Raw genomic sequence first — 25,000 nt, forward strand, 5'->3', positions numbered from 1 at the left:
CAATAATGATTTAATTGAAGTGGTCGATAGTTTAAATTACTTTGCGGTAACATTAATTTTTAATGGTAAATTTACAAAAACATAGATGGTAATCGCAGCCCAAGGTGCGAAATGTATGTGACATATTTTAGAATTATGACTTAATGAGTAAACGAACACACAGCCATGTCTTTGATAACTAGTTTTCTATTGTTATGAATTATGATTGTAAAGTATCGGGTTTTCACCCCGCTCATGATTTTGGAAACGTTCATATGGATTTCCACGCACGACTTTTGGTCGTTAAACGAAGCACAACAAATTTACAAGTGATTTATTGTTCCAAAAACAAGAATAGTTAAGGACTGATTGAGACTTCTAGAAACGAATAACCATTTTGAAATCACTATAATATACTCTTCAAAAAAAGAAACGCCAGGCAGTTGTCAACACACGCGGAGGCCACACCCGGTATTGACTCCAGATGACCTTGACCTTGGTGGTGTGTCCTATCACTTACTCACAATGGACTAGAGTGAATTGTGAACAATCCTGCAACATTTGGTAATTATCGGACTCACCATTCAATAATTAAATCAATTCTCCAAATGTTACGACAATGTGGTTTTGCGTTTCTTCTTTTGAAGAGTATATGATGATATGCTAGAATGTCTGAAGAATAGTTGTAATTGACTTTTTTTTTCTTTCTTTTTTTTCAATTCAATCTTTTATTCGGAGCTTCAAACACATATTATTACAGTATATAATGAAATGTAATTGACTTTACCATGACGCACTCAACACTTTTTATTTACGGTTATATGGCGTCGGACATATAGTTAAGGACCACACAAATATTGAGAGAGGAAACCCGCTGTGGCCACTTCATGGGCTACTCTTTTCGATTAGCAGCATGGGATCTTTTATATGCACCATCCCACAGACAGGATAGTACATACCACGGCCTTTGTTACACGAGAAACGAGAAATAGCCCAATGGGCCCACCGATGGGGATCAATCCTAGACCGACCGCGAATCAAGCGAACGCTTTACCACTGGACTACGTCCCGCCTCTACTGAAGTCTTAGAGGAAACCGGCTACATAGACAAGACAGCACTTACCACCGCCTATGATATACCGGTCTTTGAGAACTGATTGGAACGGGGAAAATACTAAATGAGAGAATGGGTCCACTGAAGTGGTTCGATCCTGCGACGCAAGCACCCGAGGCGAGCGCTCTACCGACCGAGCTAGATCCCGCTGCTATTCGACAGGAACACACAGAAATAATAATAATGGCCATTTTAGCAGGTACGGTCCTATTTTCTTTCAACACAAATACCTCCACCAAAACCACCACCACTACGACTGATATTAAAAGTGACAAAATTGTAAACGTCTTTAGAGTGTTTAGTCTTTTGTTGTGGCACACAAACTGCCAACACAACACCAACAAAGGTTTCCGAGAGTGTCAAAATAACGGTACTTTTTCGCCAATGTTTGCGTGTATCCAAGACGGAGTGAGAGCTAGCGAGCAGAGTCACAGTGACGAGGTGCACAGGTTTACAGCGACAACTACAGCGACACCATGGATGACACGACGTCGAGGAGGTCGGTGATGGACGCACTGGACAGGATGTCAGACAAACTGGACGTGGTAGAGAACGAGCAGGTCAGGATGAACGGACGGATCGGACGGCTGGAAGACTCCTTGTACGGCGAGAAGAGCCAGGTAGTGGGAACACGGTCAATTTTTGTTTGGTTTTGTTTGTTTGATTTTTTGTGTATTTATTTATTTATTCGTTTGTTTGTTTATTTATTTATTCGTTTGTTTGTTTATTTATTTATTTACTTACTTATTACTTATTTATTCATTCATTTGTCTATTTACTTACTACTTACTTACTTACTTGCTGACTCACTCACGCACTTAATTAATGGTACTATTTGTTTGTTTGATTATTTATGGTACTAGAGACAGTTCATTAATTAATTAATATATTTATTTATTTATTTATTTACATATATATATTAGTATTATTATAATTATTTGTTTTGAACTGAGAGACCGAGCAGTTCTGTCGCCATTAAATATTACGGCCTTCCTAGCTTCCTAGTTTCGCATGAGGTCGGCAATGAAAGCATGAGTTGACCTTGACATATGTCTTTCAGTTCAGTCCGCCAGAACATATGCAGCGGATGGAAAGGGAAGAATATTATGTCCCCGAACAGAAAGTCACATTCAGCCCCAGTGCGCAGCCGCAACTGTCACAGGTTAGTCCCACACAATAAAGTGTTTCACTTAGATTCTAGAGATAGCAATACGCCAAAATTGAAATAGTATCTCGACAAGGCATAGTTCACAATTGGCGTAACATAGATCACTGAATACTGCCGTGTCTTCCATTAGTGACGTATGAAACACTTGCAGTAAAGTTATGTCTTGATTAGCCAGTTATTATGTTTTATACGTTGGGAAAACAGGCACGGCGGAAGCAAGTAGACATTGGGGTGGGCGGCTGACTGAGATCGAGAGTGCAAAGCAAAGTTTGCCGTAAAATGTTGAAAACTAGATATCCTGAAATGCAATTTCTTGCATTCTACAAGTAAAATCCATCTCTGCGTCTGTCTGTCTATCTCTCTGTCTCTGTATGTATCTCTGTTTCTATATGTCTCTCTGTCTCTGCCTCTGTCTCTCTGTCTCTGCCTCTCTGTCTCTGTCTCTGTCTCTCTCTCTCTCTCTCTCTCTCTCTCTCTCTCTCTCTCTCTCTCTCTCTCTCTCTCTCTCTCTCTCTCTCTCTCTCTCTCTCTCTCTCTCTCTCTCTCTCTCTCTCTGTGTGTGTGTGTGTGTGTGTGTGTGTGTGTGTGTGTGTGTGTGTAAATTCGTGTATACGTGTGTATGTTTACGAGAGCATGCGTTTACGTATTTGAATGACATAGCAATTTCAGATACAAAGACACATTGATTTTATTTGATTAACTCACATTATTTACATACTTGAAGTTTCAAATTACGATATCAAAATTTCAAGTTAGTTTCTCGAAATTACAAGTAAATAAAACGAAAAAAAAAGAAGTCGTTTGGCCTTAATGGTCCTCCGTACCAACACATTTATTTCTTTGTCAGTCATATATACTGCTGAAGCCATTTTATGTATGTGTGTGGATTGATTTCAACCTGCACCCACTGACGTAGCGAAAGGGACTTATTGTGGCCATGCCCCCTCCAATCACATCCTCCCCCCCCCCCCCTCCACCACCACCTTTCATAGTCCTCCCCATGAGGTTCCCCAAATTTAAAATCGTGGCTGCGTCAATGAAGTTTGTTTTGTTTAACGACACCACTAGAGCACATTGATTTATTAATCATCGGCTATTGGAAAAAAAGAAAGAAATGTTTTATTTAACGACGCACTCAACACATTTTATTTACGGTTATATGGCGTCAGACATATGGTTAAGGACCACACAGATTTTGAGAGGAAACCCGCTGTCGCCACTTCATGGGCTACTATTTCCGATTAGCAGCAAGGGATCTTTTATTTGCGCTTCCCACAGGCAGGATAGCACAAACCATAGCCTTTGTTGAACCAGTTATGGATCACTGGTCGGTGCAAGCGGTTTACACCTACCCATTGAGCTTTGCGGAGCACTCACTCAGGGTTTGGAGTAGGTATCTGGATTAAAAATCCCATGCCTCGACTGGGATCCGAACCCAGTACCTACCAGCCTAATCACGACGCCATCGAGGCCGGTTGGCTATTGGATGTCAAAGATTTGGTCATTCTGACTCGTAGTCATCAAAGGAAACCTGCTATATTTTTGCTAATGCAGCAAGGGATCTTTAATATGTCGTTAAATATCCATCCATCCATCATTCATTCATTCGTTCATTCATTCATGCATTCATTCATTCATTCATTCATTCATTTTAATATGCACCATCCCACAGACAGGATAACACATACCACGCCCTTTGATATACCAGTCGTGGTGCACTGGCTGGAACGAGAAATAGTCAAATGGGCCCACCTACGGGGATCGATCCCAAACCGATCGCGCCTTAGACAGACGCTTTACGACTGGGCTGCGTCCCGTCCCTACGTCAATGGCTGCACTTACTTGTGCCCTGGTTTCATCTGTCACGTGATATTTCAGGAGGAACCTGTGGTCTACCCGCCCCTGCCTCAGAAATGTTCATCCTGGCAACTCAAATGCCGCGGGGTAGGTATTACACTCCACCCCAGTCTCAGCTTAAAGTGTTTTTGTCAGTAATTTAGCTTGACGTAAATAGAACAGGATAACTATTGTGGAAATAACAAAAGTTTTCTATTTTATGACTCATACCACTCTGGGTGGGGTGTAGCCCAGTGGTAAAGCGCTCGCTTGATGCGCGGTTGGTTTGGGATCGATCCCCGTCGGTGGGCACATTGGGGTATTTCTCGTTCCAGCCAGTTCACCACGACTGGTATATCAAAGGTCGTGATATGTACTATCATGTCTGTGCATATGGGATGGTGCATATAAACGATCCCTTGGAATGGAAAAATGTAGCGGGTTTCCTCTCTAAGACTATGTCAATATTACCAAATGTTTGACATCCAATAGCCGAGGATCAATAAATCAGTGTGCTCTAGTGGTGTCGTTAAGCAAAACAAACGTTTTCATATCACTCTTTGTTAAAAGAGCACCAGATTTAAAACTGTAAGTAAAGCATTGAAAATAACCCAATGGGGATCGATCCCAAACCTACCGCGCAACAAGCGAGTTCTTTACCACTGCAATGTCCCGCCCCCATTCCAGCCAGTGCACTACGACTCGTATATGACAGGCTGTGGTATGTGCTCTCCTGCGTATGGAATGATGCATATAAAAGATCCCTTGCTACTAATGGAAAAAATGTAGCGGGTTTCCTTTCTAAGACTATGTGTCAAAAATTACCAAATATTTAGCATCCAAAAGCAGATTATTGATAAATCAATGTGCTCTATTGGTGTCGTTAAACAAAAAAAAACTTTAACTTTTTTTTCATCCTGTAAGAATATACTACGGGCTTCTGTCTCAATTAGTAATCAGTGCACCACGACTGGTATATCAAAGGCTGTGGTATGTGCTATCCTGTCTGTGGGATAGAAAAGGATTCTGTTTCAATTAGTAATCAGTGCGCCACGACTGGTATATCAAAGGCTGTGGTATGTGCTATCCTGTCTGTGGGATAGAAGAGGATTCTGTTTCAATTAGTAATCAGTGCACCACGACTGGTATATCAAAGGCTGTGGTATGTGCTATCCTGTCTGTGGGATAGAAGAGGCTTCTGTCTCAATTAGTAATCAGTGCACCACGACTGGTATATCAAAGGCTGTGGTATGTGCTATCCTGTCTGTGGGATAGAAGAGGATTTTGTTTCAATTAGTAATCAGTGCACCACGACTGGTATATCAAAGGCTGTGGTATGTGCTATCCTGTCTGTGGGATAGAAGAGGATTCTGTTTCAATTAGTAATCAGTGCACCACGACTGGTATATCAAAGGCTGTGGTATGTGCTATCCTGTCTGTGGGATAGAAAAGGATTCTGTTTCAATTAGTAATCAGTGCACCACGAATGGTATATCAAAGGCTGTGGTATGTGCTATCCTGTCTGTGGGATAGAAGAGGATTCAGTGTCAATTAGTTATCGTATTTCGCATGGTACAGTAGATTGTGTCTTGTCTTGTCTCGCAATGGTTTGGTATTTTCTACATTAGCTTTTGTATCACTCACCAATTAAAAAGTAACCTGTGTATCGAAGTAAAACTTTAATCACCAGTAAACAACATAATAAACGTGTTTTGTGACTATGATCGATGTTCTGTGTTGCTTTTCCTCTTAGCTATGCATCTTTAAAATGTGGACCCACCACCTTTAATAGACACCCGTCTCTTCCCCTCCTCCCCCCCTACCCACATAGCACGACTTATAGACTGTACCCCCCCCCCCACCCCCACCCCATTAGATTCCCCCAAATAAAATCCTGGCTACGTCAATGAAAGTTTGTTTTGTTTAACGACACCACTAGAGCACATTGATTTATTAATCATCGATTCTTGGATGTCTCACATTTGGTAATTTTTACGTACTCTTAGAGAGGATACTTGCGACGTTTTTTCATTAGTGCAAAGGGATATTTTATACGCACCATCCCAAAGACGAATGGTGGAACGAGCAAAAGCCCAATCAGTTGAATAGATCCACCGAGGTGGTTCGATCCTAGGGATATTTTATATGCACCATCCCACAGACAGGATAGCACATACCACTGTCTTTGATATACCAGTCGTGGTGTACTGGCTGGAATGAGAAATACCCAATGGGTCCACCGCCGGGGATCGATCCTAGACCGACAGCGCATCAAACGAGCGCTTTACCACTGGGCTACGTCCCACTTCGTCTACGCCAGTGACTGCACTTTAATTTGAGACGTACTTATGTCCTGCTTACAATATATTTCATTTCATCTGTCACGTGATATTTCAGGAAGAACCTGTGGCCTATCCGCCCCTGCCTCAGAAATCTTCTTCCTGGCTACACAAAGGCCCCCGGGTAGGTATTACTCGCCGCCATCCAAGTTATAAGCGTCGAAACAGAGGGCAGGGGGCAACTGTCCCTCACCCCACCCCACCCCTTAGTGTTGGATTATAACCTCAAATTCGTTAAAAACAATTATAGAGATATTCGGGCAAAATGTGCAAACCGTGTATGTCCATTATTCTACCCAAAAAATTAGTTGTAATCTATGTAAAAAAAAAAATGCTTAGTGATTCGTTTGCAACCCTATAATAGCTGTTTGGTAGTAAAGTAAAGTTTGTTTTATTTAACGACGCCGCTAGAGCACATTGATTTTTTATCTTATCATCGGCTATTGGACGTCAAACATATGGTCATTCTGACACTGTTTTTAGAGGAAACCCGCTGTCGCCACATAGGCTACTCTTTTTACGACAGGCAGCAAGGGATCTTTTATTTGCGCTTCCCACAGGCAGGATAGCACAAACCATGGCCTTTGTTGAACCAGTTATGGATCACTGGTCGGTGCAAGTGGTTTACACCTACCCATTGAGCCTTGCGGAGCACTCACTCAGGGTTTGGAGTCGGTATCTCGATTAAAAATCCCATGCCTCGACTGGGATCCGAACCCAGTACCTACCAGCCTGTAGACCGATGGCCTGCCACGACGCCACCGAGGCCGGTCTGTTTGGTAGTAATGCTAATATGAATAAATGTTATCCAGATTTGAGCATTATTCGAACAAAAGCCAGCCTGCCCCCACCTATACTAATAGGTGTGAAATATCAAAGATACAGTTCCTATAGGGTTTTTTAATAATTCTATACTTAGTAGGGTTATCAGGTTGTTTGTTTGTTTCTTCTTCTTCTTTTTTTTTTCTTCTTTTTTTGGGGAGATGGGGTGTTGCTTTTTTGTGTTTTTGATATCTTTAGTTTTTTTCCGTGGGTTTTTTGTGGTGCGTGGGTCACCCAATATAAAATATTTTTAAAATACTGCACGATAACGAAGTGTAATCTTTAAACATACTAGATCACAAAGAAACTACACAATATTTAGTGTACGTACTAAAATGATGGTCGTATTTTCCAGGATGCAATGCATTTCCTTACTTATTCAAGAATTAAGGGGCGAAACGTAACCCAGTGGTAATAAGTCCGCTTTATGCGCGGTCGGTCTGGGATCGATCCAGATGGGGGGGGGGGGGGCATTGGGATATTTTCTCATCCCAACCAGTGCACCATGACTGATATATTAAAGGCCGTGGTATGTACTATCCTGTCTATGGGATGGTACATATAAAATACCCCTTGCTACTAATGGAAAAATGTAGCGGGTTTCCTCTCTAAGACTATATGTCAGAATTGTCAAATGTTTCACATCCAGTAGCCGATCATTAATAAATCAATGTGCTCTAGTGGTGTCGTTTAACTGTTTTATGTCCTGTTTCTGTTATCACAGCTCGTCGACCCACAATCCATGAACTACGACAAGTCCGGGATGCGATCCACCTACCAGTCGGACTACACCGGTTGCTATGACTACAATCGCGTGACGGGTGCAAGTAGACCGGTTAGTAAACTAGAAATTTCAACAGTTTGCTTCCTTGGTGTTTAAAGTCAGAGGAACACGAGTACTTCCAATAATTAGTAATCTCTGTGTTCGTATGAAAAAAAAGATAATCAAAACAGAATTTAAAAAAAAAACGATAAATAAATAAATAAAAATAATAATAAGTTTAAAAAGCACAACACTAAGTATAAATTAATGAATCAATGAACGTACGAGTTAATCAATTAATTTTTTTTTAAAAACACAAAAAAAAGAGAGAGAAAACAAATCACCATGTTAAGACATTTCTTATCACCAGTGAAACATAGTGTCGAAAAATCTGCCATCAATTCCATGTATTTGGAAACCCTTGTAGCAAACCTTAAAGCGGCTATGTCTGGAATATTTTTATTATTTAAGCATTTAGAACAGAAAATCCAATTACGTTTGGTGCATATAAGACGCCGCACTCCGAATTGGTTTCACTACACTGGCTTTTCTAAGTTAAAAATAAACCCACTATTTTGAAAATGGGACACTTTTGCCGGGCTCCCTCTGGGCTAAAAATAGTACGGTTCGGCTATTGTTGCATTACAAAAACCGAGCGGATTCTAGCAGCCAATTCCGCTAGCAGCCAATTTCAGCAGACCCTCATGGCGACGATCTAAACACCGGACTCATACGCCTTTCGATTGTTACCTGTATTTCACACACTTTTATACACACTGTTATGCTAATTTTTAATTATTCACTACAACTTAAGAATTTTAGAGTTTTAAAGAGTATCTTTATATAATAACAACACAAAAACAAAATAACAACCAAGACTAATTTTCACAGTCTTATTGTTACTAATATCCGTATAAATACAACTTAACCGTTTTATTAAGCACTTTTATATCTGAAGTATCACTTTAAAAATCCGTCTGTACTACGGTAATATAGGATGTCCAACTAGTATCGTATAGCCCACAGCACAACACACATTATAAAAGGCGTAATGGTCCGGTGTTTAGAACGTCGCCATGCGTGTCTGCTGAAATTGGCTGCTAGCGTAATTGGCTGCTAGGAAGTGGCTGCTAGAATGCGCTCGGTATTACAAAATGGCGAGAATTGTTCTAACTGGGTAGTAAGCATTTGACGATATGCGTTAATGACGACAACTTGCGAGTGAATTAAAAGTGCAGTTGTGCTTGTATTTGAACTTAGAACTTGACTGTATACGATTGAAACCAGACATTGCAGCTTTAAAATCAACCTGTCCGAGGTGTTTCGTGTTCACACTGGCTATGGGTATAAATCGATTTCAGCGTGCTTCTATCGCGAAAACAACCTCTTTCTACAACAAAAAGTTCTGTACACAGCAGGGCTGTATGAAGTAATTACAATCTATTCGTATTTAAATTAAATATCCCCTTCCTATTTTGAACAGTAAATATATATATTAAAAACCAACATGGCAACGGCAAACAGTACTCACGCTATATCTTGTTATTACAAGTTGATTGTGCCTATATGTCTTGTTAGCTCAAGGCACCAACTCCACTGTATCTATGTCTTGGTAGCTCAAGGCACCAACTCCACTGTATCTATGTCTTGTTAGCTCAAGGCACCAACTCCACTGTATCTTTGTCTTGGTAGCTCAAGGCACCAACTCCACTGTATCTATGTCTTGTTAGCTCAAGGCACCAACTCCACTGTATCTATGTCTTGTTAGCTCAAGGCACCAACTCCACTGTATTTATGTCTTGGTAGCTCAAGGCACCAAGTTCACTGTATCTATGTCTTGTTAGCTCAAGGCACCAACTCCACTGTATCTATGTCTTGGTAGCTCAAGGCACCAACTCCACTGTATCTATGTCTTGTTAGCTCAAGGCACCAACTCCACTGTATCTATGTCTTGGTAGCTCAAGGCACCAAGTTCACTGTATCTATGTCTTGTTAGCTCAAGGCACCAACTCCACTGTATCTATGTCTTGGTAGCTCAAGGCACCAAGTCCACTGTATCTATTTTGTGTTAGCTCAAGGCACCAACTCCACTGTATCTATGTCTTGTTAGCTCAAGACACCAACTCCACTGTATCTATGTCTTGGTAGCTCAAGGCACCAACTCCACTATGCCTTGTTAGCTCAAGGCACCAACTCCACTGTATCTATGTCTTGGTAGCTCAAGGCACCAAGTTCACTGTATCTATGTCTTGTTAGCTCAAGGCACCAACTCCACTGTATCTATGTCTTGGTAGCTCAAGGCACCAAGTCCACTGTATCTATGTCTTGTTAGCTCAAGGCACCAACTCCACTGTATCTATGTCTTGGTAGCTCAAGGCACCAAGTTCACTGTATCTATGTCTTGTTAGCTCAAGGCACCAACTCCACTGTATCTATGTCTTGGTAGCTCAAGGCACCAAGTTCACTGTATCTATATCTTGTTAGCTCAAGGCACCAACTCCACTGTATCTATGTCTTGGTAGCTCAAGGCACCAAGTCCACTGTATCTATTTTGTGTTAGCTCAAGGCACCAACTCCACTGTATCTATGTCTTGGTAGCTCAAGGCACCAAGTTCACTGTATCTATGTCTTGTTAGCTCAAGGCACCAACTCCACTGTATCTATGTCTTGGTAGCTCAAGGCACCAAGTCCACTGTATCTATTTTGTGTTAGCTCAAGGCACATAGTCCACTGTATCTGTTATTAGTTCAAGGCACTAAGTCCACTATGCCTATGTCGTGTTATCGCAGACTACTATGTTCACTATGTCTATAGTCCGTTTGTGTCAAACGGGAACCGATGAATTGGCATATATAACTCTATAACGAATAATGTTAAAACTGATATTAAACATATTATTGAGTTTAAAACCATACCAACTCAACAATAACATTTGATTTTTTTTTTAAATATATGTAAATAAAAAAGGTTTCTTAACAAATTACCAAATACAGATTAAATATAATTTGTATACGGGGTTAAAGCCAAAATGCTAGAACTGGCATGGTATGCCGTTTTAACTGCAATGTCACCAACATCGATAAGTAATCGATAATGCATTACACAAAGATTAAAGGCAGAACTGCGAGTGCTTTATCTTGGTTGTTCCATTAGTTGTCTTTTGTCTTCATACCTGTATTTAAAAAAAAATAGATTTAACTACCAACTTCTACGACCGATTAGTTGTTCATTTGAGCACACCCGTCGTAAGTTGGGAGTGGGGGGATTACAACGCAGCTGTTCAGTTGGCCAACTCCATCGTGACAGTTGACAGTTTAATCCTAGCATCATATGTCAATTCATCGGTTCCCTTTTGACGCAGACGGAGTCATTATAATGCAGTACACAATATTATTAATATGTCTCTATATAAATGTTAATTTTATTCCACATACTAGAGTTATATGCTGATGCATCGATTTCTTTTTGACGCAGTTGAACTATACGCCTTGTTAATGTGTTTCTATATGTATTCATCATAAAGTTATGTTAGGTTCAGACTACCAACTGCCACGACGAAGTTAGCCAACTCGCCAAGCTCACGACTTCTTCGACTGTCTAGTTGCTAGCCTGAGCACACCTAGGACCGAATAGTTGTTAATCTGAGCGCACCGGTATTAGGTTGAGAGTCGGGGGGGGGGGGGGTGGGGGTGGGGAGAGAGACTATAACGCAATTGTTGCGTTGGCCAACTCCGTTATGACAGATGATATTCTTAGCATAGCGTTATATGTTAATTCATGGGTTTCATTTTGACGCAGACGCACTATACGTCTTGTTAGTATGTTTCTATATGACTTAACTATATCCATCATAGAAAGAAAAAAGAAAGAAATGTTTTATTTAACGACGCACTCAACACATTTAGTTACGGTTATATGACGTCAGACATATGGTTACGGATCACACAGACACTGAGAGAGGAAACCCGCTGTCGCCACTTCATGGGCTACTAGGGATCAAGGGATCTTTTATATGCACCATCCCACAGACAGGGTGGTACATACCACAGCCTTTGATATACCAGTCGTGGTGCACTGGCTGGGACCAGAAATAGCCCAATGAGCCCATCGACGGGGATCGATCCCACACCGTCCGCGCATCGAGCGAGCGCGCTACCACTGGGCTACGTCCCGCCCTCATATTCATCATAGAGTTATATGCTAATTATTGGGTTCCTTTTTGATGCAGACATCTTGTTATTGCAGGCTGCTACGTTCACCGTGCCGACGTCGGGGCGCGTTCCCGGTACCAGGGTGGTCGCCGAGGACATGATGCAACAGCCGATGGAGTAGACACGACGTGACGATGACGGCAGTTGTGTTACCGGAAATATGTTATCTTGGACTATTCGGACACTGCAGATTAAAACTTAACTAACTCTAACATATAACGTTTTTGTATTAGTGAAGAAATTAAAATCGTACTTTCCTATAATATATACATAAATGGCATGGTTTGTTTTGTCTTTTAGATTACCTGAGCAAAAAGGTTTACTGTAAAAGATAACATGAACATCGTGTCTGTTCGTTTAATTTCGTCCTGTATTATTCTAATTTGTGGTTTGGTATCATGTGCGTTCGACTGCTTGAGGAAATAAACTTATTGTCTATTATTAACCTGTTAGCATAATTGCCTAACTCATGTTTAGAGATTTAGAGAGACCAATGGGGGGAAATTATTTCTATACGAACAGAAACGAATTCTTAAAAAATTATGTGAATAAGAAAAATAACAAATGTCGGTTTTTTTATTTTGTTGGGTTTTGGGTTTTTTTTTCAAATAATCTTTAAAGAATCAGGCCCGTAGCAGAGGGAGCGGGGAGCGGGGGAGGGCCCCCACAATCATTTTGGCTGGGGTTTTTTGGGTTTTTTTTTTTTTTTTTTTTTGGGGGGGGGGGGTATAACCTTTACATCTCGACTGAATGTAAAAGTTGTAGCGAGACTAACGGATCGAGATTAACGGTGAGAGTTACAGCAACAACCAAATAATTCTGAATCATGCCCCCGGACCCCCCAAATAACTAGCGTCTTCGGCGCTCATTCAATTGCCCCCCACCCTCCCCAATAATGTCCACCATGCTACGGGCCTGAGAATTCAGCTCGTTACATTAACCACTCGGCCATAAAAGATATCCTCGTGTCTCACGATATACAGGAACTGACGTAGGTTTTAAAGGCTCGTACAGACTGGACGCGGCGCGTGCGTGCGGTTACATCTGTTGCGTCTGCTGCTTGTATTTTGGGCATACACTCCATATACGATTATTTCATTGCGGCTGGCCGCATGCGTTTTGTAGACACACGCATCGCTCGCATCCAGTTTAGACGCTCTCAATGAAACTGATACATTTCGATTTTTTAATTGGATCGCACGCACGCATCGCATCCAGTCTATAAGAGAAAGTAATGTTTCAATGGCGTCTCAGAACACGTGTTTCTAAATAAGGCGTGTCTAAATTAGGTGTCTATCATATGGTTATTTCAACGCTTGTTGTAGGTAGAGAGGAAACGCCCTATCGATACATAGGACTGCAGCAAGGAATATTTTGTATTCACTTTAATTTCCCATAGTCAGGGTCTGCTTATTCAGAAATATGTAATGCGTTCCACGTCACGATCCCAGTGAAGAAAGTTCAGATGGGCAAGCGCTTGCGGACTCTCGCTAGACTCGATTGTACCATTCAAACTGGACGCATGCGCTCGCCCTCCTAAAAACGGGACAGGTCTGATATGGAAAATGTACACGTGAATGCTATGCATTGAACAATAACACAAAAAAGCAAAAACAACAACAGCAATGAAACCTAGTGTATATATAATTATTTGTTTTTCATTCTTTGTACATAATATATTTTACATGTAACATTATTCCACCTAAACTACAGCCATCTTCATTCCGTGAGATGACCTATGCAGTGACCTATACATTGTAAACATGTTATCGACGAGTATCTGTGTTATTGTTGGTAGTCGTACTCCAAATAGTAGCTAAGTGGGTCAAAGTTCGAGGTGCACCAACCTTTCGTCCCATAGTTGAGGTTACCAGTCTTGTCATTGGTGATGCACGTGAGAGAGTGTTTGTTGTGATAAAATCTTCTTTTATCTGGCCAGTAAATTCCTGTTATTTAATTTGAATTAGTGGCAATGTACCAACTACCATTGCGTTGAATCATGTAGGGGTCCTACTAAAGACACCATGGCAATTTTGGTGCGGAACTAGGCTAGTCGTAGACTCTTTGAAGTGAGCTCTAGTGGTGTCGTGAAACAAACTTTAAACTTTGAAGTGAGCAGCTTGACCCCCATTTTTCTGTTTTACTTTAATGGTGAGAAGTGGTAGTGTTTATATCCATTTGTATCCATCTTACAATGACAACAAACGCTATAGTTGGAGACATCTTACAATGACAACAAACTCTATAGTTGGAGACATCTTACGATGACAACACACTCTATAATTGGAGACATCTTACAATGACAACAGACTCCCTTTAACACGGTGCATGCGGTGTGTTTTAACTTAATACTAACGGATATAAATATTTGTTAAAGGGGCGTTCTCATTATGCAATTAGTCGTCCTGATTTGTCGTATTCGATTTGTCGGCTCTACAAAAATGGGAACATATCCGACTAAAGTCGTTCCGATTTATCGCATAATTATAGTCCGTTCCATTATTACATAAAAATGTTGTTTGTTTTGAAAATAACTTTGGTTTGCGGTAAGAAGAAACGTAAAAGTGTTTTGGAAATAAGAAAAAAATACTATTATTGTGTGCAATTTAGAAATCAATCGGTTTTCAGAAATAAATAACTTGTAGTAAATTCCATAGTATGAAAAGAAAGGCGTTCCCTGTGGGACGGACTATAGAACGCCCCTTTAAGGTATGTAGAGATGTGTCGTATTACCCTACCCATTAACAAGTAGTTGAGACGCCATCACATCGTCCAGCTACGTCGTCCCACTGTTGGTTGGCTGGACACGGTCTGTTGTCATAGAGAATCCCGCCCACGCACGACACATACACGAAACAACTAACACACGAGTGATAGTGGTCGTCATCGAGACCGGCGCAGCTTGAAACGCAGGCCGGTCTCGGAGACGTGGCGCTCTGGGGACTGGTCGTTAGGGACTTGGGGCTGGTTGCCGAGGAACCGCTCGTGATGCTGGTAGGTGACGTAGTAGCTGACGTAATTGATGTCAGAGATGTCGCAGACGTCACACACGTGCTGGACTCGTTCCTGCATCCTTCCACGGTGTCGTCCCAGTATTCGTTGAGAGGACACGGTCTGTTGTCGTATATGAAGCCGCTAACGCAAGACACGTAGACGGTGCAGCCCTGGCACGATGCGAAGTGGCCGTCCCCGATGCCGATGCAGCTGCTCAGACAGGACGGTCGGGGCGACGTGGGGCTGGTGGCGCTTGTGGCTGAAGTCGGACTGGTTGGGGACGTGGGGCTGGTGGCGCTAGTGGCGCTGGTCGGTGATGTTTCGCTTGTTGGAGAAGTAGGACTGGTAGCACTAGTTTGTGATGTGACGCTAGTTTGTGATGTGGCGCTGGTCGGTGAAGTGGCGCTGGTTTGTGAAGTAGGACTCGTTACGCTTTGCTGTGAGGTGACGCTAGTTTGTGATGTGGCGCTCGTCGGTGAAGTGGCGCTGGTTTGTGAAGTAGGACTCGTTACGCTCTGCTGTGATGTGACGCTAGTTTGTGATGTGGCGCTGGTCGGTGATGTGGCGCTGGTTTGTGAAGTAGGACTCGTTGCGCTTTGCTGTGATGTGACGCTAGTTTGTGATGTGGCGCTGGTCGGTGATGTGGCGCTGGTTTGTGAAGTAGGACTCGTTGCGCTTTGCTGTGATGTGACGCTAGTTTGTGATGTGGCGCTGGTCGGTGATGTGGCGCTGGTTTGTGAAGTAGGGCTCGTTACGCTCTGCTGTGATGTGACGCTAGTTTGTGATGTGGCGCTGGTCGGTGATGTGGCGCTGGTTTGTGAAGTAGGGCTCGTTACGCTCTGCTGTGATGTGACGCTAGTTTGTGATGTGGCGCTGGTCGGTGATGTGGCGCTGGTTTGTGAAGTAGGACTCGTTACGCTCTGCTGTGAGGTGACGCTAGTTTGTGATGTGGCACTCGTCGGTGATGTGGCGCTGGTTTGTGAAGTAGGACTCGTTACGCTTTGCTGTGAGGTGACGCTAGTTTGTGATGTGGCGCTGGTCGGTGATGTGGCGCTGGTTTGTGAAGTAGGACTAGTTGCGCTAGTGACACTAGTTTGTGATGTGGCGCTGGTCGGTGATGTGGCACTGGTTTGTGAAGTAGGACTCGTTACGCTTTGCTGTGATGTGACGCTAGTTTGTGATGTGGCGCTGGTCGGTGATGTGGCGCTGGTTTGTGAAGTAGGACTAGTTGCGCTAGTGACACTAGTTTGTGATGTGGCGCTAGTTGCAGAGGTGGCGCTAGTCGGCGAGGTGGCGCTGGTCGCACTAGTGACGCTGGTGGCCGACGTAGCACTGGTAGCTGACGTGGCTGACGTAGGCGACGTTGGAGATGTGATGCACGTGTTTGACGAACTTGAACACGTTCGCAGGATGTCGTCCCACGCCTGCCCGGCGGCGCACGCGCGGTTGTCGAGTATCAAACCATTGACACACGTGGCGAATATATCGCACCCATTACACGACTGGTAGTTCCCATCCGACAAACCCGAGCAGCTGCTGATGCACGTCGGCCGAGGACTGGTCGGGCTGGTGCCACTGGTTGCCGACGTTGGACTCGTTGCCGAGGTTATTGACGTAGGACTCGTCGTCGTCGTGAAGGACGTGGGGCTGGTCCTCGACCCAGGGCTCGTCACAGACGTGGGGCTGGTGGTGGGTGACGTCACACTCTGTTGCGAAGTAACGCTCGTCGGAGACGTACGACTGGTCCCTGACGTGGCGCTTGTCCGTGACGTCACACTGCTTGCTGACGTGGCGCTTGTGGGAGATGTCGGTGAAGTGGGCGAAGTGGCCCTATGGAAAAAAACCGGTTAAACTTTGTTTTGTTTAAAGACAGCCCTAGAACACATTAATTTATCAAGGGCGGGACGTGGCCCAGTGGAAAATAGTCCGCCTGATGCGCGGTCGGTTTAGGATCGATCCCTGTCGGTGGGCCTATTGGGCTATTTCTCGTATGTGCTATCCTGTTTTGGGGATGGTGCATATAGAAGATTTCTTGCTACTAACAGGGTTCAACCACTTGTTGCTTAACCAAATTCCAGGACATTTCCAGGACATTCCAGGAAATGTTTCCAAACTTCCATGACTATTAAACATGGAGTAACAGATATATGTTCTTGTTTAGAATATCTGTATCTGTACATTCAATATTTTTCATGTATATGTATGGAAATGGATAATGTAAACAATACAATCTTATTAACGAATGATTTCAGTTATCCAAAACAGCTCTAATAGTAAAACATATGCCTATAGTGTTTAAAAACTGTGGTATGTCACTTTAAAAACTAGGATATGTCACTTTAAAAACTAGGGTATGTCATTTTAAAAACTAGGATATGTCACTTTAAACACTTTAAAAACTAGGGTCTGTCATTTAAAAACTAGGGTCTGTGACTCTAAAAACTAGCGTCTGTCGCTTTAACTCACCTGCAGTCCGCTATGTGTGAGAACGTACACACGCCGATCACAGCGTCGTAGTGCAACGTGGGCGAACACGGCAGCAGGTACGTGAACCCAGTTGACGAGCAGATGATGTACTGGGTACACGACCCACAGTGTGGGTACTGCGCCGGGAAAACCTGGCCTGTACAGTCGTTAACACACGTGGAATACACTGCAATACCAAACAAGAACAAATATATTTATATATGTCGTGTGAGTGGGTGGGTGTGGGCGGGGACCCAGTGGACCAGCAGATGATGTATTGCGTACACAACCCAGTGTGAGACGCATGTACTTCAATCGGGATTTAGTGAGTACGATAGGTTATACATTTTTGGTTGATGTGTCCATTTGTTGCACGATTTCAGTTGAGAAACGGTTGAAACATGGTGCCACAAGTTTTGAATACCAGCTATATATAGGGTAATGTAACCGTGTTCGGACATATAAAAAAAACCCACACTTTCTATGTCCGTTCGGACTAGCAAATATATAGAGATTATAATACGAGCTTGTGTGTCGTACTGATTTTACGAAACAAGTGTTAGGATGTTTGTATTGCCCGAGCAAGAGCGAGGGTAATAAATGAATCCTGACACGAGTTTCGTCAAATCTGTACGACTCACACACGTAATAATTTCTCTGTGTGTGTGTGTGTGTGTGTGTGTGTGTGTGTGTGTGTGTGTGTGACACCCCCTCACACACACACACACACACACACACACACACACGCACGCTCGCACGCTCGCGTTTTAGAATCTTCCTACGTCCGTGCATGCACATCTGAGCTAGGACTAGGGAAGCAACGTCATGTTATGACGTCGCTTCACAAAATTAGCCATTACACGTGTTATTATACGTGTGCTTCGTATGATGTTTATTAACTCGGTTATGTTGAACCATGGTGATAAAAATTGTATTTATTACCCATATGGTTAACAACATCTTGGTACATATCAAAATGATACGTCCCACTAGAACGCTAAGTGGAACGTAACACACGATGACGTCATCGATTGGCGCACTACAACTTTACCGGAACGCCAACCAAACCAGTTGAGTGATATAAATTAAGATTGATTATGGGTAATAAATAGGATATTAAACTCGCTACCATTTCATATCATGTTTATGTCCCTTGCTAAAACTCGTGACTATTTCACTCGGAACATAAACATGATACGAAATGAATGTGTGTGTGTGTGTGTGTGTGTGTGTGTGTGTGTGTGTGTGTTCCCGAGAATGCGCCAGAAAATAAATAGGGTATGTGGTCTATTTAATTTTGTTTGCTTGTTTTGGGGTTTTTTAGTGCGGGGTGTTTTGTTGTTGTTTTTTCGTTGTTGTTTGTTTGTTTGTTTGGGTTTTTTTGTTTTTTTTTTTTTTTGGGGGGGGGGGGGGGGGGGGGTCTTTTCTTTCTTTTTTCCTTTTCTTTATATTATTTTACTTTATTTTTTTTTTTTATTTTTTTTTTTTAGGGGGGGGGGGTCTTTGGGGGTTTTATATTGTTTTCTTTTTTTAACTACTCTCACCCATACGGGTCGAGATAAAATGGTATGTTTGACCTATCTTATCTTATCATCGGGAAAATAAACCCTGAAAATCGAGTTAAACGAATATAATTTAATGTTGTTTTAGTGAGACACGATGCCAGATGCCACCACATATAGCAACAAAGGTCATTTGATTTTACTGCGGCAAAATGCCCGGACATGCCATACTATGCCACTTTTCAAAGTTTGTTGAAAAGCAAAAACGAAAGAAAGAAGATTTTAAAGAAAAGGTAATTTAAAGCTTTTTGACCGCTACATACTTTATACTATATACATTTAACATGATTTTTCATTAACAATTGTTTTTTAAATCGCATATTTAATTAAATGACGATCAAAATACTGACACTTTCGCTATCTAGTAAACACAGCCATTGTTGTACATGGCTATCTGTTGTATGAACAATGCCCTGAAGGGTGATAACTCGGGGCACTTTGTTGAACGTTCTCAACGTTCCTACTGCGTTGTAGTTGTCACATTGTGCCCTGTAGCAGCATAGTTCAGTATATACCACCGAATGTACACAATCTAAATCAGGGGCGGATCCAGAAAATACTTTACGGGGGGGGGGGGGACTAACGGGAAAAGGGCATGGAAAAAATATATGTGTAAGAAATAGAAGGGGGCGGGTCCCTTGTTTCACTCACCCACTGGATCCGCCTCTGCAAATGTTACCGTATCGGACAGCTGTAGCCTAGCTACTTCGCATAGTCTTATTCTACTTCACAATTGACTGGGGTTTTCTTTAGTCTTCGGTTCGAATATTCAAATGTTCAAATATTCCGTCGCTAATTTGGTATTCGAAATATTCAAATAGTATTTTCAAGTATTCGAATATCTGAAGTTTTTAGGTCGGATGGGGCAAAATGATTCTAAATGAGATATATAATGCGGTTTCTTTTAATTATAAGATCGGTCCTGCATGCAGCTTGCCTCGTACATTCAGTCGGGAATATAAAGCATGTCTCTAGTTTGAGGATAATGTTAGGAGTGACGGCAAGCGGTTTGGCCAAAATTCATAAACAGTATTTTTAATAACTGGGGATTTGGGTTCATCTACACTAATCAATATGTCGATTTTAAATCCTATAAATAAGAATTAAAACAAATATCTGCAATTAATTCATAGAACAGTAGTTTTTCGAATAGTATACATTGTTCTATGGACAGTACAGCAGTAGTTTTGCGGATATTAAAAACCTTTTTAGGGGCCAATTTTATACATCATTCAAACCGAAATTTTACTTCCGAAATCTATTTTACGAGATTATCGTACCAAAATAGATACTGTATAACTAAATTTAAATTACTACTAGACACAGGTTTAATATTCCTAAAGACAACATCCTATGTAAATTTTAATACTGATATTAAAGATCAATACCATTATTTATGCAATTGTAAAGAATCAAAATATTGAAAAAAGAAGATGAACAAAATATATACAAATAGAGAACTAATCCAAGAGTGTTTAAAATGACAGGTATGCTCTTTTTGTGCAATGCACCTTTACTGAAAAATCTTGCTTTATTTATATATATAAAAAAAATCTAGTCTGTATTTATTTTCTGTCGTAACTTGTTTTTCGTGGTTTATTAATAGTCTATAACACAATTCAAACTATAAAAAAAACACCATTAGTCTGATGGGTCTATTGTTGTTTAGTTGGTATTCGAATATTCGTCATTTCCATCGAATATTCGAATACCATCAGGCCTTCTAGAATACGGTGGCCCGATGCCCGAGGCCAGTGTTTTTTGGATTCGGGCCAGTAAAAGTTACTTTGTGTAATCCCGATGGCAAGTGGTAAAGTAAAAAAAAAAAAAATAATAATAATAATAAAAAAAATCTACAACGCTACCACTTACGGTTCTTAATTGTTTCTTTTCTCTTTTTGTTTTTTGAGGGGGGTGGGGGGGGGGGGGCGAGTTCACATTCATAAGTAAATAAATAATGCTGTTAATTGTTGTAATATATCGGTAACATGGATTATTTTTTATAACTTAGGTGGTTTTAGTGGAAACAATTATTTTAAAATTAGGTACGGTAACTTTATTCTAAACTGATGAAAATTATTTGCATATTTTTCTAAACAAACCATAAAGCATGCCCAATGAGCCTATCTGTTGTGTAAATTGACAAATTGATTAAACATGATCTCAGTATGAAAAATTGACATTAAAAAGTTAATTATTTTAATTTACTGGGGTTTTTTGTTTGTTTTATCAACAGTTAAAATTGGGCAAGTGAATTTTTCACCATGGCCAGTGAATTTTCAAATCCACTGGCCCTATGGCAAGTGAATTTTAAAAATATTCTAGAACCCCTGACCATTTTCAGGTCGAATACCGAACACTAGGTTTTTTTCATTCCAACCAGTGCACTACAATTGGTCTGTGGGAAATGGCATATAAAAGATTCCTTGCTGTTAATGAAAAAAACAAATGTAGCGGGTTTCCCCCGATGACTACGAGTCATGATTATTAAATGTTTGACATCCAATAGCCGATGATGAATTAATCAATGTGCTCTAGTGGTGTCGCTAAACAAACCAAACTTTAACTTTAAATATTTGTTGCTGTTTTTTGTTGGGGGAGGGGTTCGAAGTGGGGGGGGGTCGTTTTTATTGTGTTGTTTTTTTTTGCTTTTGTTTTGGGGGGGGTTGTTTTTTGTTGGGTTTTTTTTTGTTGGTTTTTTTTTTTTTTTTTTGAGGGGGGGTTGTAAAAAGAAGAAGAAAACAAGTCGTTAAAAAGGCTCTACTAGTGAAAAACATATTACAATGACAGCAGACTCGGAACAGTCTGTTTCACTACTCAAAGGACCAATAACCGTGCTATATAACAATAGCCATGTAGTTTATTATAATCATATCAACTGAATCACTTATCCAGACTGTGTATGGATGCGAAACATGGGGATATGAAAACATTTATATATTTAATTCTGTACAAATAAATGTTCTTAGACACATGATACCTGTTAAGAACGCAACACCTATATTTATGCTTTATGGAGGGTTAGGAGAACGCCTGTCGAGTTAACTATATATAGAAGAATGGTATGGCGCGACTGATATTAGGAAAACAATCAAAATTGTCTACTCTTTTATACAAAATTATGTTTAATGGCCACCTTACTAACGGAACTAACTATAACTGGATTAATACTGTTAAAAACACACTGAATAACTTGAATGGGTGATATCTGGATAAGACAATCTTTCATATCAGTAAATTGTCTTTCACAACAAATTAAATAAAGACAATGCGATCAGTATTTACAAACATGGGGAAAATAACATATCACTGTCATCGAGAGGCAACACTTACCGATTATACAAAGAACAACTATTTTTCGAAAGCTATATCAATAAACTACCAGAAAAACTGTGGACAACACTCTTAAAATTTAGAACGTCTAACCATTACCTACCCGTTGAAATTGGACGTTGGAATAACATACTCATAGAAGATAGAATTTGCACATTATGTAATGTAATGCACATTGGCGACGAGTTCCATTATCTTTTTATTTGCCATTTTTTCCATAATTCAGGAGTCCAGTTGCTACACCCATATTATTATACGCGACCAAGTACTTATAAATTTAGAGAACTAATGGAGAATAAACGAATTAGTACTCTAAAGAAATTATCATATTTCATAAATATAATAACTAATGAATTCAAACGCCCTTGACTACAAACACCATCAAAACCAAACATAATTAACAAAATAGTATCATTATCCACTGCACCACACACAAGTTTAACAATCTATTCGTTTATAAGTACTTGGATACCCGTACATATGTATTAAATATCTGTATTATTACATAATATATTGATGTGCGTGATTGTATATGTTTGTGTATGTGTTTGTGTATGTATTGTAATTAATGTATTTACCGTCAACCATCTTGTCACGTGTATATAACAAAATGTTTATGTATATATTCCTCCTATGCCGCTGTGTAACGGCCCGAGTGTAAATAAAGTCTTGTCTTGTCATGTCCCGATTTAAAAAAATAATAAACATGAATACTTTTGAAAAACATCTGATTTATTCATAGGTGTACGGGCTCCCATATTTGTAGAGGGAGTCGGGGGGGGGGGGGGGGGAGGGGTGTGGCAGGCTGGTTTTTGCACGAATTAAACGAAAATGCCAGAATCTGGATACATGTTCAAGTTCCTTTTATTGCCTTAAGTTTTACAACTCATCAGCATCATACAAACAATATAGCATATATTATACAGATATGTACACAGTAATGTACAGGATAATGGTGGAGAGTGATTTAACATTATAGACATATATAATACAAAGTATCACAGTACTGCTGACTTATATCACATAAAGAATTATCTTTTTGTTGTTGTTGGATTTCAGCATTACTACCAAACAGCTATATAGGGTTGCAAATAAACTACTACGCAATTTTACGTGGATTATAATTAATAATGTCGGTAGAATTGTGGGAATACTCGGTAAAAAGGCCTCAGGTTAGCACATTTTGCATGAATATCTTTATACTTTTTGCCCAAATTTGAATATTTGCAGCAACACTATGACTTATCCCGACCGTGCCATGTGTCGATTAAAAAAAAAATTAAAACATGAATACTGATCAAACATCTGACTTATTTAACACACCAATGGTGAATTCAGCGAAAGTGAAATTCTAACTCACCGTTTATAGCAAGCGAACTCTCAAATGATGTCAGTGACACTAAGAGAAACGCCAACGTTGAACTGCACAGATGTTTAGATGCCTGGAATGTAAAAGACGAAAGCAATAAATAAAAAGATTCTACAAAAACAAATAGTTGATGAGTTGTTAGTTAATAATTATAATGTTTATAGTACAAGTATATGTGGTCTAATATTTGGTAAATACTATGCTTCCAGTTTAGAGAATCTATAATTAAAATATTATCTCGACTTATTGGTCAATACTATGCTTCCAGTTTGGAGTACGTATCTATAATTAAAATATTATCTTGACTTATTGGTTAATACTATGCTTTTGGTTTGGAATATCTACAATATTATCTCGACTTATTAACTGAACTTCGAAGTATACGAAGTCCAGTTAACCTATAAACCAGAAATACTTTTGGATAAAGTTACAATAGATGTGACGTGGAAATAGACTGCGGCTCGTTTTGTTATGATCGTTACTTCTCAGTGGTACGTGCGTGGTGTTAGAAACACTAGCATGAACAGAAACATGTACTTGGGAGAGCGTCTTGTAAGTTGAATAACTTGTGCCCAATAATTTTGTAATTTTGTATATATGTATATATTTTGAAAAATGTCCGGTTTTGAGAGATTTCCGGTTTATAGAGGGTCTGGTTTTGAGAGGTTTCGCTGTATATATATATATATATGCAATAAAATATGTTTCCCATTAAAATATAAAATATAATTAATGTCTGAGTTTAATTATCAAAAACGGCTCTAAAGTCTAATAGTAAAACCAAAACGTCAAAGTGATTACAACCTAGGGTGTTTCTTTTTAAGCCGATGTGTTGCGAATTTTGCGATTAAAGAACTTGAGGCTTACATATTAAGTATGGTTTTACAACGGAAATCAATTACAAATTGTTAATGAGTTATTTTTCTATAATGGTAATTTTACGCGCACACAGAAAAGAATTGCAGAACAATGTCGAAAAGCACTTTTTGATGTATTAGGCATTTGTATTAAGAATTATTTCAACATTGAAACAATATTATCTCT

General features: G+C 40.4%; 2 protein-coding genes across 4 annotated transcripts in view; one reads left to right on the plus strand and one right to left on the minus strand.

Annotated features, from left to right (window-relative positions):
* The first annotated feature begins 1,479 nt into the window (after positions 1-1,479).
* On the plus strand, positions 1,480-12,507 carry LOC121377516. Of its 3 annotated transcripts, XM_041505535.1 has the most exons (6): positions 1,480-1,713; positions 2,154-2,255; positions 4,140-4,205; positions 6,495-6,560; positions 7,983-8,093; positions 12,267-12,507. In XM_041505535.1, the coding sequence occupies exons 1-6, from the start codon at positions 1,570-1,572 to the stop codon at positions 12,351-12,353; spliced, it is 576 nt and encodes a 191-aa protein (XP_041361469.1). In that variant the 5' UTR covers positions 1,480-1,569; the 3' UTR covers positions 12,354-12,507. The 3 variants fall into 3 exon arrangements, with proteins under 3 accessions (XP_041361469.1, XP_041361470.1, XP_041361471.1); XM_041505536.1 differs by lacking the exon at positions 6,495-6,560 and having other exon boundaries at positions 1,481-1,713; XM_041505537.1 differs by lacking the exon at positions 4,140-4,205 and having other exon boundaries at positions 1,481-1,713.
* Positions 12,508-13,429: 922 nt separating this feature from the next.
* Positions 13,430-25,000, minus strand: part of LOC121378019 (cell wall protein DAN4-like) — a 15,266-nt gene continuing 3,695 nt past the window's right edge. The window contains exons 2-4 of the mRNA XM_041506116.1: positions 23,948-24,029; positions 17,693-17,879; positions 13,430-17,056 (exon numbers count right to left, since the gene is read on the minus strand). Coding sequence (XP_041362050.1) covers positions 14,974-17,056; positions 17,693-17,879; positions 23,948-24,029 — 2,352 coding nt within the window. The 3' untranslated portion in view covers positions 13,430-14,973. The remainder of the gene's footprint in view (positions 17,057-17,692; positions 17,880-23,947; positions 24,030-25,000) is intronic.

Source organism: Gigantopelta aegis, chromosome 7 (genome assembly GCF_016097555.1).
Source record: "Gigantopelta aegis isolate Gae_Host chromosome 7, Gae_host_genome, whole genome shotgun sequence".
NCBI classification, from domain to species: Eukaryota; Metazoa; Mollusca; class Gastropoda; order Neomphalida; family Peltospiridae; genus Gigantopelta; species Gigantopelta aegis.